The sequence below is a fragment of the Myiozetetes cayanensis genome, unplaced genomic scaffold (genome assembly GCF_022539395.1).
Source record: "Myiozetetes cayanensis isolate MyiCay16 unplaced genomic scaffold, myiCay2020 scf27, whole genome shotgun sequence".
In the NCBI taxonomy this organism is placed as follows: Eukaryota; Metazoa; Chordata; class Aves; order Passeriformes; family Tyrannidae; genus Myiozetetes; species Myiozetetes cayanensis.
The window spans coordinates 3,550,266-3,567,691 of NW_026087488.1; the positions used below are offsets into that span (position 1 = coordinate 3,550,266).

At 51.5% G+C, this 17,426-nt stretch overlaps 2 protein-coding genes across 3 annotated transcripts; one reads left to right on the forward strand and one right to left on the reverse strand.

Annotated features, from left to right (window-relative positions):
• The first annotated feature begins 22 nt into the window (after positions 1-22).
• EMC6 (ER membrane protein complex subunit 6) lies at positions 23-880 on the forward strand. Its single transcript, XM_050321779.1, has 3 exons — positions 23-73; positions 199-256; positions 363-880. The coding sequence occupies exon 3, from the start codon at positions 394-396 to the stop codon at positions 724-726; it is 333 nt and encodes a 110-aa protein (XP_050177736.1). The 5' UTR covers positions 23-73; positions 199-256; positions 363-393; the 3' UTR covers positions 727-880.
• Positions 881-1,528: 648 nt separating this feature from the next.
• On the reverse strand, positions 1,529-12,739 carry P2RX5 (purinergic receptor P2X 5). Of its 2 annotated transcripts, XM_050321981.1 has the most exons (12): positions 12,470-12,738; positions 10,121-10,271; positions 9,297-9,368; positions 7,819-7,894; positions 7,392-7,488; positions 6,941-7,021; positions 6,024-6,162; positions 5,265-5,401; positions 4,924-5,017; positions 4,328-4,393; positions 4,041-4,123; positions 1,529-3,610 (listed from the first exon to the last, which is right to left on the reverse strand). In XM_050321981.1, exons 1-12 carry the CDS (start codon positions 12,604-12,606, stop codon positions 3,535-3,537), a joined length of 1,209 nt encoding a protein of 402 aa, XP_050177938.1. In that variant the 5' UTR covers positions 12,607-12,738; the 3' UTR covers positions 1,529-3,534. The 2 variants fall into 2 exon arrangements, with proteins under 2 accessions (XP_050177938.1, XP_050177939.1); XM_050321982.1 differs by lacking the exon at positions 6,941-7,021 and having other exon boundaries at positions 12,470-12,739.
• Positions 12,740-17,426: the final 4,687 nt, after the last annotated feature.

Below are 17,426 nucleotides of genomic sequence, written 5' to 3' on the forward strand. Positions count from 1 at the left end.
GGCGCGCCCCGCGCGCGTCCGCGTCCCGTGGGCCCCCGCGCCAAGATGGCGGGCGGGCGGTGTGGGCGGCGCGGTAGGTGCGGGTCGGGCCCGGCGGGGCCCGCGGGGCGGGAGGTTCGGCCCGGCCCAGCCCGGCCCGGCGGGGCGGGAGGTGGCGGTGGGGCCCGGTGACGGGCGCTGTGTGCTGTCCCTTGGCAGGGTGCGAGGCGTAGCGGAGCGGCGGTCCCGCGGAGCTGCGCGCCGCCGTGGATGAGAGGTACCGGCGGGCGGGAGGGCCGCTGAGGGGCCGGCTCGCTGAGGGCGGGCTCGGGGCTCGCACGGCCTCGTCGGGCTCGTCCAGCCTTGTCTGTGCTTCACCGCAGTGCCACCCCGGGAGGTCGCCGCGGGGGAGCCATGGCCGGCGTGGTGGCCAAGCGCGAGGGGCCGCAGTTCATCAGCGAGGCGGCCGTGCGGGGCAACGCGGCCATCCTGGACTATTGCCGCACCTCCGTGTCCGCCCTGTCGGGCGCCACCGCCGGCATCCTGGGCCTCACCGGCCTGCACGGCTTCATCTTCTACTTCCTGGCCTCCGTCCTGCTCTCCGTGCTGCTGGTGCTGAAGGCCGGGCGCCGGTGGAACAAGTACTTCAAGTCGCGGCGGCCGCTCTTCACGGGGGGGCTCGTGGGGGGGCTCTTCACCTACGTCCTGTTCTGGACTTTCCTCTACGGGATGGTCCACGTGTACTGAGCGGGGCACGGGGACTGTTGCCAAAAGTCACTACACGATAGGCCGGCTCACCTTCCAGGCTCTTTTCCGTGGCTCGTGTCGTTAATGCTGTCGGTAAATTATGTCCAAATTAATCAGTAGCACTGTTCTAATTAAAACTGAATGTGAAGCACCACTTGGACGCCTCCTGTGAGTGTTTGTTTGCTAGCTAAGTGATAATTTCTGTCCCTAAAAGACGTGGGTTTGGTTGATGTAATCCCTTGTGTCATTTTTTTTGGGTAAGATGCACCAGTTACAGTCCCCTCTGGATTTGCTGCCTGCCCCTACACACAAGGCCTGCTGGAGCAGTGTGTAACAGCTCTGAAATAATCCACTGACACAAGGAAATCACGTAATTAGGTGTAAGTAAAGGTTTGGTTCTCTTCCACAGTTGCTGTCTGTGCATGTAACCACAAATGACACTGTCCACCAGAAAAGTCACTAAATGGTGCTCTCACAAGTCCAAACACTTCACTCACTTTCAGTACTGCTCTGTCAAATGATCCACAGACAAGCACCACCCCTGCTGGCATGTTCTGTAAGTGATCAGTGCAGTGTTGTGGTTCCAGAGAAGACAATTCAACCACCATACAGGTAATACCTTCCCTCTAGCCCTGCCCCTGCTCAATTGACTTTCTTACATCAGTGTGTCACCAGGAGCAGGTGATGTGTGAAACCTGATACAGCCTGTACAGAACAGTGTTGGGGAGCACTGCCCTGAAGGGACACATTTTAATGCTGTGCATTCAATACAGTGAGAAAAAAACCCAAATCAAACTCAAGAAACAAGCTCCTGAGAAGGAATCTGGCAATGTTTTATTAACAGCAAGGGTTGTTGGGAATTGTGTTAAACAGTATGAAGAAGGGAAACGTTCTAGGGAATTTCAGAGGCCTCAGGACTTTAAGTTCAGGAAATAGCTTTGGTCCTCTGACAAGAGGAGGTTGTTTTGTCAAGTTAAAACAGTGGTTTCAGCAGAGCACAGTCAGCTTTGCGTGGTGTGATGAACAACTTGGTCTCCATGGGTTGTGCCTGGGCTTGATGCCACATGTGGGGTTCACTGTGTATTTCACCATCTAAAAATGACTCAAGTGGAATTAACCCCTGACAGTCAAAAGCCTGGGCTGTTGTAACTCTGAAAGGCCTGACTAGTGCAGTTACACACGTGGTGAGTGGTGTTTGCCTAGAGAAGAGGTTTAGGATGAGGTCAGAGGCACACAGCTTATCCTAAATTACCTCACTGTTCTATTTTCTAGCTACATTTTTCACTCAATACACAGAAGCAGAGGGAGGGAGTGAACTAGACTGGGTGGAGTTGCTATCAACGACTGGATTCAGAGTTTGACACTGCTAACAGAGGTGAATTTTAATTTAGAATCAACCTGTACCTCAGAATAACCACTTCAAAGAAGTTACAGCAGAGGTGGGTGCAGCTGCTGGTGCTGTTTTGTGCAGACACTCGATGGCAGCAGCTCCCTGAAGGCCACCTTCCCTCTGTCCAGAAATGTGTAAGGACACTGCAGCAGGAGCCCTTTAAATCTTGGAATTCAGAGAGTGCACAGGAACATTCAATCAGTTATCACAAGGACTCCCAGTAAGTGGTGACTGTCAGCACTTCAGAACTCTGCTCAGCCTGTGCTGAGCCACGCTGTGCAAGCTCTAAATGAGGCAGAAATATTGATTCACTGCTGTCTTCAGGAGCTGGTGAGTCAGTTCCTGTCAGCTTAAGAAAACGCAAACTTCAAACAATGATGCTCTATAAGCCCTTTTCTGAAATTAGTTACATCTCCACATGAGCATAAACTGACAAAATGGGCTGCAGTGAGACTGATTTCTCTACTGAGAAACAAAGAAGCACTTGTATTTCCTGGAAGTTCCCAATGTTGAAGTAGCACAGATGTCTTTACATTTTCCTGCTGTTGGTGTATTTGGGGGAGCCTGGCAAGGCTCCCCTCTTCCATCTGCAGTGCAGTTCAGGGTACTGTGAGAAACACAGAAGCTTTAAGTGCCCCATCCAGACCTCCCCAGCACGAGCAGGAAGGACAATACAGAGCAAATGAAACCGGGCACTGAACAAAGGAGGCAGAACCTAAACCCACCCCTGTGCAGGTGCTCCTGGGGCTGTGTTGCTTTTCAGTGCATTAACCCCCTTTCTCTCACTAGGAACCCCAAAGCTGTCTGTCCTGCCTTGCTGCAGAGCCCTGCAGGCTCTGAAATGTTGGTTGTCTGAGGCAGCTGGGGGCAGGGATGGGGCAGCAGGTGAGGCAGCTGAGCCCCAGCCATGGTTCTCTGGGCAGGACCTGCTCCTGCTGCTCCTGAGACGAGCGGAGCACCTTGGGAAGGCTTTTTCTGGAGCTGGGAGCGGTGGCTGGGAGGCAGTGGAGGAGGAGACAGGTGGGAGCTCAGCCTCAGCCCTTCTCAAAGTGCCACTGGTGGTTCCCATCACAGCTCTTCCACGCGTGGAATCAAAGCACAGCCACGGGACAACGCTGGCTATGGGCGTAGGTACAGATATATCTACCAGTGGATATAAAAACATTCATTTGGTGCCTTCTTTGTCCCTTTATAAAATCCTTTTATAAATCCATAGCGACGACACACTGTTGCAAGCTCGGGATACCAGGGAAATCTCAGGGAAGAAGGGCAGTCTTTATAGGACACTTTTTTTTTTTTCCTCTGGGAATCCTGGTAACAGGCAGTATCCCTGATCTCCACCTCCCGGTGCTGGTGTGGTTTCACACCTGTGTGGTTCTCCTGGAGCACAAGTCCAGCTGGCAGAGCCATCTCTGTGCTCACAGCCCGCCCAGCTGGTCCGGGCTCTGATTCCCGTTGGGTGTGGGACTCGACAACGACTTCCTGGAATTGGACCTGAGGAAACAAGCACAGGTGACAGACAGGGCAAGCAGGCTGGTTTTATTTCAGGAAGCAACAGGGGTAAGAGGTTCCCAGCCAGGCCATCCCACCTTGCCCCAGAGGCCCCTCTGTACAGCTAAACCCCCATATCTCCATTTCATGAGGCTTTTGGAGCTGCCCCAGTTTCACCCTCGGTCATTAGGGACCAACAGTACAGGGTCATTGACAGTCCAGCCCTGACACAGCAGCTGCCTTTGCTCCCCAGCTCACTGCAGCAATGAATTACAGAGGGAGCCAGAAACTTGGCTAAACTCATTGGGAGGAATATATTTCCCTGGAATTGGCCTTTGTTTGCCACTGACAGTTACTGTGCTCCTGTATCTCCTCCTATTTCTATTACTCATAACAGCAAGCCATGACACAACACAAAGTCAACCTCACTTACTTCACTTCCTCGTACTTTTTGCCTCGATAAAAATTACTCTTCTTAATCAGATACAGCAACACCAGGTCACAAAAGAAGGCTCCCTGCAAAGAGAAAGAACTTGTGTATTATCTTTGGAATAGAAGAGGAAGTGTTCTGATCTCGTTAGCAATGAGCATGAATTAAAGAATAACTTGTAGAAGCTGTGTTTTCATTCATTCTCCAAGCATTTTATGGGGTATGTATGTTATATTTCTCCCTCTTACAGCTACATATCATATCGGATCCCAATGAAAACATTCACTTACCGCTCCCATGAGCGCCAGCCCCGAACTGATATTGATAATGGTGGGAATGATGTTAAATTTCCCTGCCTGGAAGAAGAAAAGTCATGAAGCAATCAGTGAGAGAACAGCCCACAGAACAAACTGAAGGGTGTGGTACTGCACAGGGGAAGCTGCTGCTGCTGCCTGTGGGTGTGTTTTGTTCCCATGGAGCAGACACAGCCGTGGCAGATCCGCAGTGAACAATCTTGGAGGCTGAAGGTCTCTGTGTGTCTCAGATCCAACTGTCCCTGGCTGCAGTTCTGAGCTTGCATCATCCCTGGATTAGGCTTCTCTGTTTTTTCTGCAGTGCATATGCATAGAAAATAAGTCTCTGGGGCGTTTTTACTTCTGTCAGGCTTTACATGAGCCTGGTTTTAGGTAGAGGAGGTGCAGGCTCAGCTGCACTCCAGGTCACCTCCCTAAGGCAGGGTTAGCTCCACACGGGCGGATGGAAAGAGCCCTTTCCTATGACAAGCCAGAGAGGCTTCCCTCATCCCAGAGCTGCCTTCCCACTGAGAAATGTCCCCTGAAGATAAATTTCTCTCCAGCCTCCGGAATATTCTGTCCTGAGACCTCACCTTGCCGTTGACCATCACATCGAAGCGGATTCCGTAGGCTTTAATGAGCGTCCGGTAGTCAACCCCCTCAGCATCCCGGTAATATTTGGCAAACCTGGAACACAACAATGCTGGGTTTAACTCCATCTGCCCCTCTGAATTCACTCTTCAAACAGATCTGTTCCCCTGTCAAAACCAGCTTTAGCCTGCCAGGAGCACAGCTCCCTCCCTCCCTCCCCTGCAGCTCGGCTGGGGCAGTGCCTGGCACAGGCTGGTGCCACTCCACTGCCAACCTCCAACTCCTGCAAGTCAAACCAGCCCAGCCCAACTGCAGTACTGATTGTGGCCTCCTCTTTACCCACCTGAAGTTGTACCCAGAAGAGATGGACGTTTCTGCAGACTTGTTATCCAGCCGGCTAAAAGAATAGTGAGGATTACATTCAGAGGGGGCTTTATCAAGATCACAGTTCCATTCAATCTGAATTCCTATCACACCACCCTTAACAAAAGAGAGAGACAGGGTGAGTTGTTTAAAGCTTAGTTCAGTTAAAGTGTCTACGAATTTATCAGGCCCTTGGGCGAGTTTTCCCCAGGGCCAAGAATCTGCACTTCTGGTCCCAGACATGAGCACACACCCCCCTGGCTGGGCCCAGTTCAGGTGGGATATGAATCCCATTACTCTACACACAATTCCAGCCTTCCCTGTGCTCCTTTCTGAGTAGCTTTCTCCCAGGACACTGATTCCACTAATTTAAGTGGCTGTAACACGCTTCCCTTGAGAAGATTCTATTTTATGCAGGGATGGAATTCCTTGAAGTTCTGGGTTTAAACCAATGGTGCAGTAATGCTGAAATTAAACACAGAATCCCTGCTGGCAAAGGTTTGGGCAGAATAACAGAAAACTGACCCGACCAGCTCTTGCAGAGGACCCACATCACCCTGCCTCCCATTCCCTGGGGACGGGATAAATGGGACCAGCTCAGCTTCAAGCACTGGCAACTCTCCAGTGCAGCCTGGACAGGAGGCAGCTCCCTGGGCAGCAGACAGTGACTGCCCTCACGGCCACCCAGCACACAGAACAGCCAGCTGGGAAGACCAGTGAGCCCAGGGGACACTCCTACCCCCAAGGCCATTTCCTGGAAGTTGCCCCCAGCCCAGCGGACGATGTTCCCCAGCACGAAGATGGGGCAGTAGGGATGCTCCGCGCTGTAGCGGCAGGTCTTCAGGTAGGACTCGTTGTCAGTTGCCAGCACATTCATCCTGCATGTGGGGAAGAGGGAAATCTGCCCTGTGTCCCTCTTTCCTTGCCTCCACAGCCTGCACCAAGGCTGCAGAGACAAGAGATTTTTCCAACGCCCCAGAAATGGCCCCGTGCCACCAGCCCCATCACCCTGCTGTTGGCCCAGGGAAAGCAGCCTTGATCCCCCCAAAATGACCTCCAGGACAGACAGGGACTTGTCCACCTGAATCTGGGCTCAAGAAAGGGCTGGCATGGAGCAGATTGCCAGAGTGCTCCAGGGCCACCTGGTTTTCTCAAGGCAAACCAATAAGGATGCTAAAAATGCCTATCTGAGCCCAGGAGAATAACCAGAACACACTCCTTTCTACACTGCAAACTAAACTTTGTTTGTTCGTGTTGCAGCAGCAAATGCAAACAATTATTTTTAAATTTGCATTTTTCCCAGCCTTGTCCAGGCACCTTCATTTTTATGGAAGAGGAGGAATATCTGTTGAGCAGAAGCAGCTCAGGACTCTGGCTGGCAGAGAGGTCCATCTGCCTTAGGAGCTGTGCTGCATCCCAAGCTGTAGGAACCACCAGAGCTCATCCAGGGAAGGACAGCCTTCCTTCTCCCAGTCTGCTCTCTGAGAAACTCCAAGCCCTCATTATCCCCTTGTTTCTGCACAGCCTGAAGCCAAAGCAGAGGAGATACCCACCTCCCCAGCCCACCCCTCCAGCAGGAGAAGGACAGTGGAGCAAACAGAGGTTATTGGTTCCCTGGTGGAGAGGACAGAGGGATCTCCAGGCACCTGCACTTACTTGGAGAACTTAAACTTGGGGAAGCGAATTGAGTTCTTGATGTAAACAGTGAAGTTTTCTGCACTGCCAAGAAGGGGTTTCCTGGAAGAGAAGGGTTTGTTCTCTGTCTTACATCTGTACCCTGCCCACGTGCTAAATCTTGAATTGCCATTTTAGAAGCAGCCTCATCCAACAGGTTGGATGGCACCAGGCCAGCCGTGCCACCTTCCCCACGCTGCCAGCAGGGAGTTGGTGAGGAGGGTGCAGGTTGAGGGGACACCCCGAGAGCTGGGAACAGCCCTGGGACGGCCAGTGAGCCAAGCAGGGGGAGCAGAGGGCCAGTCAGAGTTCCCTCCTGCACTGAACAGCCAACATCCAGCAAGCAGCCAAGCAGAGGGAACACAGAAACTGCCCTGAGTGACACACAAGCCGAGCAACCCAAGCTTGGAAACAGGATAGGACGGCCACGTACTTGGGCTTGGATCTTTTCTCCACTGGGCACCAGGCCAGTATCTCACAAGTCCCTCTGGTGCTGTCCCTGTCTTTCAAACAACGGCCAGTCTTAACCCCTGCGAGCAGACACAGAAAAGGTCACGCAGAGCAGTCACCTCCCCTCCTTGCCTACAGGGCACATGAAAATAGATGATTTTCTCCCTCCTCCCTGCTGTGAAAGGGCCTCTCAGCTGGAACAAACACTCTCTTGTTGGTTCTCTGAGCAGCCCGGGGTGCCCTGGCCCAGCCACCGCAGAGCTGGAATCGAGGCAGCAACCTCAGTAAAAGATGGTAAAGAAAAGAAAGGCTTTGCTGCTCCCTGTAACCAGAGATCTCTGGGAGTGTCACCAGGCTGAGGCCTCTGAAGGACACCAAACACAGTAGAGGAGGAAGGACCCTTCCCTTACCATTGCCAGCCACCACTGCTTCCCCTTCCAGGCAGTCCTCGTCCCTGTGGCACAGGGCATCGGGAATGCTGGCACTCTGCAAAGGGCAAGAGAATCACAGGATCAGAATCAAGGAATTCTGAGGACCTGCATCAGGACACAGGACTCAGAGGGGTAAGAAAGTGCTGCTGCTGTGGGGGGAATTCTCTATATTGAAACAGGGATTTTGTGAGCATTTCTACGCTTCAGCATCCCAAGTCCCTCCCTGACAGACTTATTGTTACAAGGCACCAGCATCAATCTTTAGTCAAAGATAATCTAAATTTCTTCTACCTAATAATCCTTGAAATAGTTTTATATCTTATTTTTACAAGGCATCAACATCAGTCTTTAGATGGACATGACTTGATTTAATTTTGTCTATCTGAACAATCTCCTGTTGTTTTAGTTCTCTGGGGTGTGCAGGGCACTGAACAGAGCTGCATGTTTTGCTAATCTCTCAAATTTCTTCTCCCTATGGTTAACTAATGTTTAAGTAAGAACTACAAAGTTACAAAGTTGAAGCTATTAGGTAAAATTCAAGCTAACATTGTTTACTCCCTTTCAATACGAACACCAAAAAGATGCAGCTGAAGTGGTAAGTGTGGGTCATGCAAACAGCTCGGCACATAACACCACCAGCAACACCAGGAATCAGCCACACGGTCCTGATTTCGGGTTCTGCTCGGTCTGGAGAGGGACAGGCTGCAAAAAAACCCCAGACATCACCTGGCACTCACCAAAACCAGGCTGGAGGCCACGGTGCTTCACCCTAAGAGATGACCCTAGCTCGGATCTAAGCTGCAAGCTCTCCAGCCCAAAACCGCCCCTCTCCCGGCTGCACGCAGGGTTCCTGCAGCCACTAGAGGACAGCCGCGTCCTCAGCAATCCAGCTGTGCTCCCTGCCCTGCCCGAGACGTGGAAAATCCATCTCTGCCACAGGGACACAGCGCTCCCTGCGCAGCCAGCGCCCTCCTGCCCCAGGCTCCAGCCCCTTCTCCACTGAGGACATTTCCACATGGCACAGAGACCTCTCGCCTCTGGCCCAAGAACCCTCCTGTGCCTGGAAGGGAATGAAAGCCTGAGCGTTCAGCCCTTCCCAGGATGGGGTTCTTCGAGAGCCTCCTCTACCCTGAGAGTAACTGCACTGAGTCACCTCCAAGTCGTTCTCCCGTGGCCTTCTCTGACCCTGAGCAGTCACTGCCTGGGTTGGGCAGAAATCCAACACCTTCACCTCGAGTCAGGAAGGCTCTACACGATCAGTGCCTCTGGAAATTAAGACAGCTGAGCCTGCCAGGTTTGCGGTAACCAGTCTGATTCCCCAACTGAGATATCCCACTACAGAGAAAAACCGTGTGCCTTCCGTCCTTCCTCTGCTCGTTGCTCCCCTGGTGTCCTCTGTGAGTTCTTACCCCTGGGTTTGTAGGGGTCTGGGGGCCAAGGGGCTCAGTTCTTCCTACCTCAGGACAGGTGGCTTGTCTCTGGTTTGGGGTCACGATCAGATTCGTCATGACAAAGAAGACGCTTTCACCCTAAAACAAACAGAGTAAAGCAGGAAGGGTTAGAAAACCTGGTTTGTTTTCGAAGCACTTGTTACAAGGAGGATGCAGCTCTCTGCAGAAGAGCACAACCTCCCTCTCTTCAGAAGGTTTCCAGGCTGAGATACAACAGCACTCTTTGTCTGGATTTTAGTTTGGATGAGGTCCCTCCTGCTGTGGGTGCACACACAGCCACGAGAGCCAGCCCACGGGTCTGGGGGGAGGCAGGGCAGCCCTGAGCACCTAACAATAAAACACCAATTCACACATACTGGTCAGTGACACCATTTCATCCCTGGGGGTGCACCCCACCCACTTGTTCAGTGTCCTCACAACTGGGACTGAGGCACCACAAGCACCTGCCCGACCCTCCTGCTGCACACACGTTGGGCTGAGGCTTTGCACTGAAAGTGGTGGAAGCAGAGAGCACAGTCACGGGTCTGGGGGGAGTTTTTATTCTTATGTACAAGCAGTTAAATTGTTCATCTTACAGCTTTCTGTCCTGTCAGCACAGGACCCTGGTTTTCCCCCCACACCCTTCCATGCAGGGAAAGCACAACTGCCCCTGGCAAGCACAGCTGGGCAAATTCCAGCTGGTGTTGGGCCACATCTGCTGCCACCTCTCCCCTGGGCATCTCAGTGTGTCCAAGCCAAGGAAGCAGCAGGGCAGGTTCAACCAGACACTTTTCCAGCAACCCTCATCACTCTTAGTTGCACCACATTTTCTTTCCATCTCCCATGCCAACCTGTGGAGGGATGACGTAGTCTGCGACATCCCACAGCCTCTCCCCCAGCTCCGAGGTGTTGGTGAAGGCCACCCCTTTCAGCTTGGTGATGACAGAGCTCTGGAGAGATGTGTCTGTGTCCTGATAGCCTTTCTTGACAACAAACACCCACCTGTGTGAACACAGCAGGCAGCAGCATTGGGGGGGGTTCAGGAAACAAGTCAACCAGAGAAGATTCACACCAAGGTCAAAGACCATCCAGGAGCAAATCAAAGCATGCCAATGACACCAAACCCTCTGCAACTACTGCCACAAATATAGAATTAACTCTTTGACACAAGCTGTGCTTATCCACAGCAGGGAAATGTGTAATAACTGGTCATGAGGTAAAAAAACCAAAGCCTCCCACCTCCCTGTCCTGTGCTACACTCAGCAACCTCAGAAAAGGAGAGGGGGGGGGCAGGGCTCTGCCTTCCTCGAGATGAGAAACAAAACAAGCTTTTTGCAGGTTGCAGTGAGGAGTGTGGATGGTTTCACAAGTGCACAACTCTCCCACTTCACCCCCTTGTCAATGGGCTGCTGGTCAGCAACAATCCATGGCTGGGGAGATGGAACTCCTGCAGGTGAGCTGCAGACTCCTAACCTGTAGGGAATATTCTCATCTGGATACAGGATCCTCTGTAAGCTGCTGTCATGGTAACAACCTGACTGCACACCTGGGAGAGCTGCTGCTGCCTTGCCAAGCAGCCCAAGGAAAGGCTTTGCTTACTTCCCTCCACTGGAAGCAGCAAGAATTCCATTTCCCTGGGTGAAAACCTCTGGTTTAAATGAAATTCTTCCAGCTTCCCCACAGTACTGCCAAAATCACCTGCCGGGTCAACAAATCACTCAGACCCTTGAAGAAGCTGAGGGTGCTGGGGCAGGTTTGGGGACAGGGACACAGGCTGGCTGTGCTGGCACAGCTCCCCTGGGCAGTGCACTGACCTGCAGGGCACTCAGGAAGGGAAAGGGCCATCCCAGCCTGAGTAGCACTGGCAACACTGCCCTTTACCTGCTACGTGTGACAAACCTGGATAACAACACTCCCCACACCTGTGAAGTTTCCTGCTTTCCCATTTTCCTGAGAACACCTATTTCCTCTCCCAGGAGGGCTCAAAAGCAGACCCTTGTTTTCTGCAGTGAATGGTGGAAGAAATGGCAGCTGCAGGAAACAATCCAGAGGGGTTGGATGATCTCCACCCCAAGCCAGCCTTTGAACAGGTTCCTGAGCTGTAACCCCAGCCTGGGAGTCACTGCAGGGACCATCAGTGCCAAGGGTTTGCAGAAGGCAAGAGGTGCCAAGGGAGGAAAATAGGCAGTCTCTGACCACTCACAGCCACTGGCCATGCTGGATCCCTCTTGGACAGAGGATGTGTCCTCAGCAATGTTATCCACAGGATTGCTCCTTTAGCAGCCAGCCCGTGCCAGACTGCTGAGACTTCACTCGTGCTCTGCTCACTGGAGCAGGCTCTGGGACTGCACAGCCTTCTAAAAATAAACCCAGCACGTAAAAATGACTCTGCTATATTTAATCAGTGAAAACACGAGGTGCAAGAAAGGTGAAGGGACTCAGGAGCACAAAGAGTGAGGGTACAGGCTTTAGGTATCACATTCTGAAAAGCCTCAGAAACTCAGGAAGCGATGGCACAAGCATCACATAGGTTGGATAATTCCAGGTCTGAGCCTGCAAGGACTATCACAGTGCCCATTACGTGCCAGTGTGACCAGCCTCTTGCAGCACTGGGCCTTTCCTGAGTGCTGCTCCAGCTATTTCCACGCCAGCTCGCCCTGCTCTGAAATGAATGCGAGGCAGCGACATTCCCGCTGCCTCAGCCCCCACAGTCCCGGCTGCTGCAGCCCACTCCGGCAGAGAAATCCCCCATTTTCTGCTGGGTTCCCTCCCGTTTAGGCTTGAGGATGCTGTGCTGTCCTGCAGATAACCCAGGTGTGTCCCGAGGCTCGGCACCGTTGCCCTCAATGCTATTGTTCCTAACGAGTCAGGTGTTAAGCTTTGGCTCCATTCCCACCGCATACAGAAATAAAGGTATAAATAATGCAGTGCAAAGCCCGAGTGGCACCGGGGCTATTTTTAACCAGACCTTCATCTGAAAGGTAGAGCCGAACCTAGGGATCCCTAGCAGGTGAAAAATCAGGTATAACCTACCAGACACTACAAAATGCAGCTGTACCAACGTGCCCAGCTATCCGCATCAAGATCGGGAGGCGCAGCAGGCTGTGCCTGTGTGCAGAGCGTCCCGCACCGCTCCTCAGCGCAGCACAGCAAGCAAAGGCAACCCCAGCAGCACACGTGAAGCACAGGGCGATCCTTACCCCACCAGGTAAGCCAGCACGGAGAGCTGCACCACTCGGTAGAGGACCCCCACCTTCTTGTTCTTGGCAATGACGTACTTCTCGGTCTTGTAGTCAAAGAGAGACAGGAACAGAGCCTTCCAAGCCACCTGCCCCATGGCCCCGGCTCGGCGGGAGCTGCTGGAGCAGCGGAGGCGCTCGGGGCTCTCGCTGCCCACACGTGCCCTGCCTGGAAACCCGACACACCAACCCCTCGCACCGATCTCCTCCCTCCTGTCAGCTGCTCCCCGGCAGCTCTCGGCTCCCAGAGCAGCAGCTGCGCCAAGATGAGATCCTTCCTGAGCCGCTTTCCAGCTGATTCATCCCCTGGGAAACCCCACCCCCCTCCCGCATCACTTTTGTCCCCAGGCTTCTGTCCCCCACGAAATGTTTAGAATGAAACATGTTATAGCATGAAGCCGTGTTGCAGCACCCGAGGTGACACAGTTACAGTCTCTCACTGCTAAGGATTAAAGTCCTTCTTCAGCCTTTACAGGATGACAAATTTAACAGGGTTAAATTTTTAGTTTCTTAGACGTGAGCAGTGAGCGCTGGGGTCCTTGCCAGTCATCCAAAATATCAGCCTGGCTACTACAAAAAGCCACCAAACCCCCAGATTAAGGAACTAATAAATGAACTCTGCATGTGGTTAAGGATCAATCATCACAGACAATAATTTCTTAAAACTGGACATGAGGAAACGAGCACAGGTGACAGACAGGGCAAGCAGGCTGGTTTTGTTTCAGGAAGCAACGTGGGCAAGAGGTTCCCAGCCAGGCCAGCCACACCTTTCCCCAAAGGCTGTCACCCTCTGACAGCTAAAGACCCAACTCTCAGTTTTATGAGGCTCTGGAGCTTTTGGAGCTGCCCCAATTCCATTCTTGGTCATTAGGGACCAACAGCACAAGGCAACTGATGGTCCAACCATGACACAGCAGCTGCCTCTGCTCCCCTGCTCACTGCAGCAATGAATTACTGAAGGAGCCAGAAACTTGGCTAAACTCATTTAGAGGAATATAATTTCCTGCAATTTACCTTTGCTTGCCATTAACAGTTACTGTGCTCCTGTATCTCCTTTTATTTCTATTAGTAATAACAATAAAGCCATTACTAGTACTGCCCATTGTAATACTCCCCTGCCAAATTCTCTTCCCTGGGAGAATCATTCTCAAGCTCTCAGGTTTTATGAAAATGTTGTCCTCCTTAAATTCCATATCAAATCTAAACAGCTGGATCTGATTTTTAGTGAACGTGTGTGACAAGGGTGCTCCAAATCACCAGAGAATCACAAACAGCGTAATAAGGAACAAAACACTCATTTTGTGCCTCATCCCAGAGCCATCTCTAGAGTTTCTCTGCCAAGTGAAAGAAGCCTTTCTCCAGCACCTGCAAAATTAGAGCACAAACCTTCCTGTGGCCTCCTTTTAACCCACTTCTGACCACGGGGCTGGTCCCACAGGAGCACCCTCTGCTTGCCCTGGCCCTGCTGGATCTGCTGCAGGGACAGCACTGAAGGGTGAGGGTGTCCCATGGCTCGGGGCTGCCTCCACCTTCACTCCTGCTGCACTGAGGACACACAAGCTCATGGACAAATGAAGTACCAGAGGAGACAATTCAGCCCTTGGTGGTGTCTTGAGACCTCCCCTCTTTCTCCATCTCCATCTTCCTCATCGGTGTGGGGACTGCACAGACTGGAATCAGACTACGAGACCTGCCAGCAGTTAAACGGTGTGTTACCTCCTGGCCTGGTTTTACTTGGTGGCACAGACACAGGTCTGCTCTGAGCCTCTGTAATAATTTCCAGGTCAATTAACCTGAGAAAAGACTTACACACAAGTTAGAAAAAAATGTTCCTTAGAGTGAGAAGTGTTCTGCTCTAGGTGCGGCCTCAAGATGTCAACCGGGTTTGATCACTAAAATAAAAAAAGAGGATGGAAAGCTGATACTTTCCTTGGTTCTTTTTAAATATCAAATAGGAGCACAGTTGCAAGAGCTGTTTTGGAACAAAAGGTTTCAACTTGTATCAAATGTGCCTCAGAATATTCTGCACACTGCTCAGGACAAGGTAAATTTTTGCTGACGATGCTGTTGCTGAGCTGCAAAAACAACTGAGCTGGTACTTTTTTGAATGCTCTTACGGATATTGTTCTCATCACCTGGTTTTCACAACCTGATTTTTTTTTCTTTCCTGGAAATCAAGTTTACCGGTGTGTTTCTTGAAGTGTCTGTGGGTGTTCAAACATAAGCAGTTTCATCTGCAGCAGGGGAGTAAATAACCTAACAAAGTCCAAGCACCATCAGTGAAAGATTAAAAAAATATTAATTTCTCTTATTCCTTCTCAAGGGACTGAGGCTGGATCTTCCCTGCAAGATCTTTTCCTTTATGAATCCCACACTTTAAATTTCCCATAGCCTGCCCAGACTGCTCCTCACCTACTTTCCCTGCACCTGTCAGCAGCTCCTTGGTGTTAAGCTGCCCTGGAGCTGATCTCAGGCTCATGAGCCTGCAAATGCCATATCCAGGGACTGCGGAAATTAAACTTGAAACCCCTGCCCTGATCCAGGGGCATTCGAAACACAGTAAGGTCACAGCGGTCTCTATGATGGTGGAGCACAGAAAGATTTTAAGATCAGCCCAGTAATATCTTTAAAGCACCCCCAAAGGAGACCAGATGCTTTCCAGGCAGTGGCAGAGAGCCCTGGCTGCTGGAGGTGCCTGTTTTAGGCACTTGTCCTGTTCACTTCCAGTGCCAAATGGTCACCCCCAGGCATCAATTCTCGCCATGATTCCCACTCCGCCCTTCACAGACTGTAAAGTACAAAAGAAACCATCGGGGGCTGACTCAGAAAGGCTGAGATGTTTCTCCAGCACTGAAATGCTCCTGCAGCAAATGTTTGAGTGATGCAGGTCCATCATCCCTCAGAAACAGGCGCCAGACCAGCTACTGAAATAGCAGAGAGACGAGGAGGAGAGGATGTAAATAGGAGACAAGCTATTTTGGCAAGGAAACGAACAGTGGGAAGGGCAGCTCTCTCCATTAGTGGTTTCTTCTCATACTGTCATACTTGTAAGTCAACATCTACAAAAAAACTGAGGTGAAGGGTTGAACAGGTTGAAGGAGGAAGCTGCTTTCAAACCACAGCTCATGCCCACGGAAACACATGGAAATCAGCACCATCGAGCATGAGCTGCTTTCTGAAGGTGACAGGTTTGGATGTAAAAAAAAAGAAATGTGTGTGCAGCCCACCGTGAAACACGCTCTGTTCAGCTCCCCTTGCAACCCTGGCTGTGACTTTGCAGGGTAAATCAGCCTCTGTGTTTGTCCTCCTCACTAGCACAGCCGCACACCCAGCCACGATGGAAAGGGAATTTGTGGAAAGAGTCTGTCATTATCCACAGGAGCATCCTGAACTCTCTGTAGGAGTGAGAACTGGACCAGTTCTGAAGTTCCAGAATATATTCTGCCTTTGATTCAGCTCTCCACTTCCAGGAGAGCCATTTACAGCCTTTGAATGCATCCCAGGTTATTCCCCAAGTCTTGAATCTCCTCTACAGCGTGTAGGAGTGTCATTATTATGAGCTGGAACATTCATCCACTCCTCTCCCCCAGCCCAAGAAGTGAAAGTGCTTGAGGGAAGAGGAACAGAGAGGAAGGAAAAACACTGCACACCTAATGAAGCCAAGCCATCATGCCCCGTTCTGTGAGAGTGCTGGCACTGAACCAGGTAACAGGAATTAAAGAAAAGTGCCCATAAAACACTGCTCAGAGACCGAGTGCAGTGACAGCAGAGTTGTGCAGGGCTGTGCTGCAATGAGTTCACCTTCTAAAGTCAGCCAATAAAAGCATCACTGGGAAATAAGGGAATGTTGAATCGAAGCCTGAAAGTTGAATGTGTTTAATAAAATGTGTATTCACATTAACCACTGATTTAAAGGTGAATATACCTGACAGATCAGTATTTGCTTCTTTGTCAACATGTGTCATTCCTGACCTGGAAAGACAAGACACTGGTCCTGGCTTGATACCCCTATCAGAGCTTACCTTGCTGCAAGTGTTGAGGAGAAAACTTCATCCCCTTCCTTCACCTCCCCCACATAAACAGTTAGAAAGTGCAGACTGAGGCCTCTGCCCCTTCCTCTCTGGAACTGCCCAGTGGTAACTCCTTCCAGCCGTGGGAAAACACAGGTCCTGCTCAGACCTGACCCCCAGAGGAAAAGGTTTTCCTGAGCAGCCCCCTCAGCATCTGAGTTCACCTCAGACCTGCTGATGGCAGAGGCTGAAGTGTCCCAGCTGTGCTGCACAGACCTCCTGGAGCCAGTTTAGCCAAGCTGGGAGGGAGAGGGTCAGAGGAATCTGCTTGTGACAGTGCAGCATCATTCCAGCTCCCTCAGCCTCTTATAATAAAGGACAGGAAACGTCTCTTTTGAGCTGCAATTCAATTAGCCTCCAAATAAAGCTGTCCCAACAGGCTCCCAGCCCAGCAAAGCACTCCATGGCTCCTATCTGATGTTCCTGTGTCAGCACCCTGCACTTAATAACGAAGAACTCCTGATGCCCTTTTCCTGCTAAGCTTTCCTGAGCAGCAGAGCTCCCTTTCTCCTGCTGCCACCAACCAGGCCATGGCATTCCCTCGGTTCCAACACGAGCCCAGCAGCTTCTGAGCACACTGATGGAATCACAACCCAAGGTTTGGGAGTCTTCCTGGCATATGGGAAAGACATGAGCAGCTGGTGTCATCCCTGATTAAAGCAGCATCACAAAACACACCCTGCCCTCCCGTGGGAAGCACAAAGCAGTGAACAAATGCAAGGTTGAATATGTGATGGGGCCCACAGTGATGAAACCAAGGAGCTGTGGCTCTGCAAACCCTCTGCCACCTTTGCATGAAGGTCATGAACCATCCTGACAGCTCAGAGGCCTCTGGAACATCTGCAGCA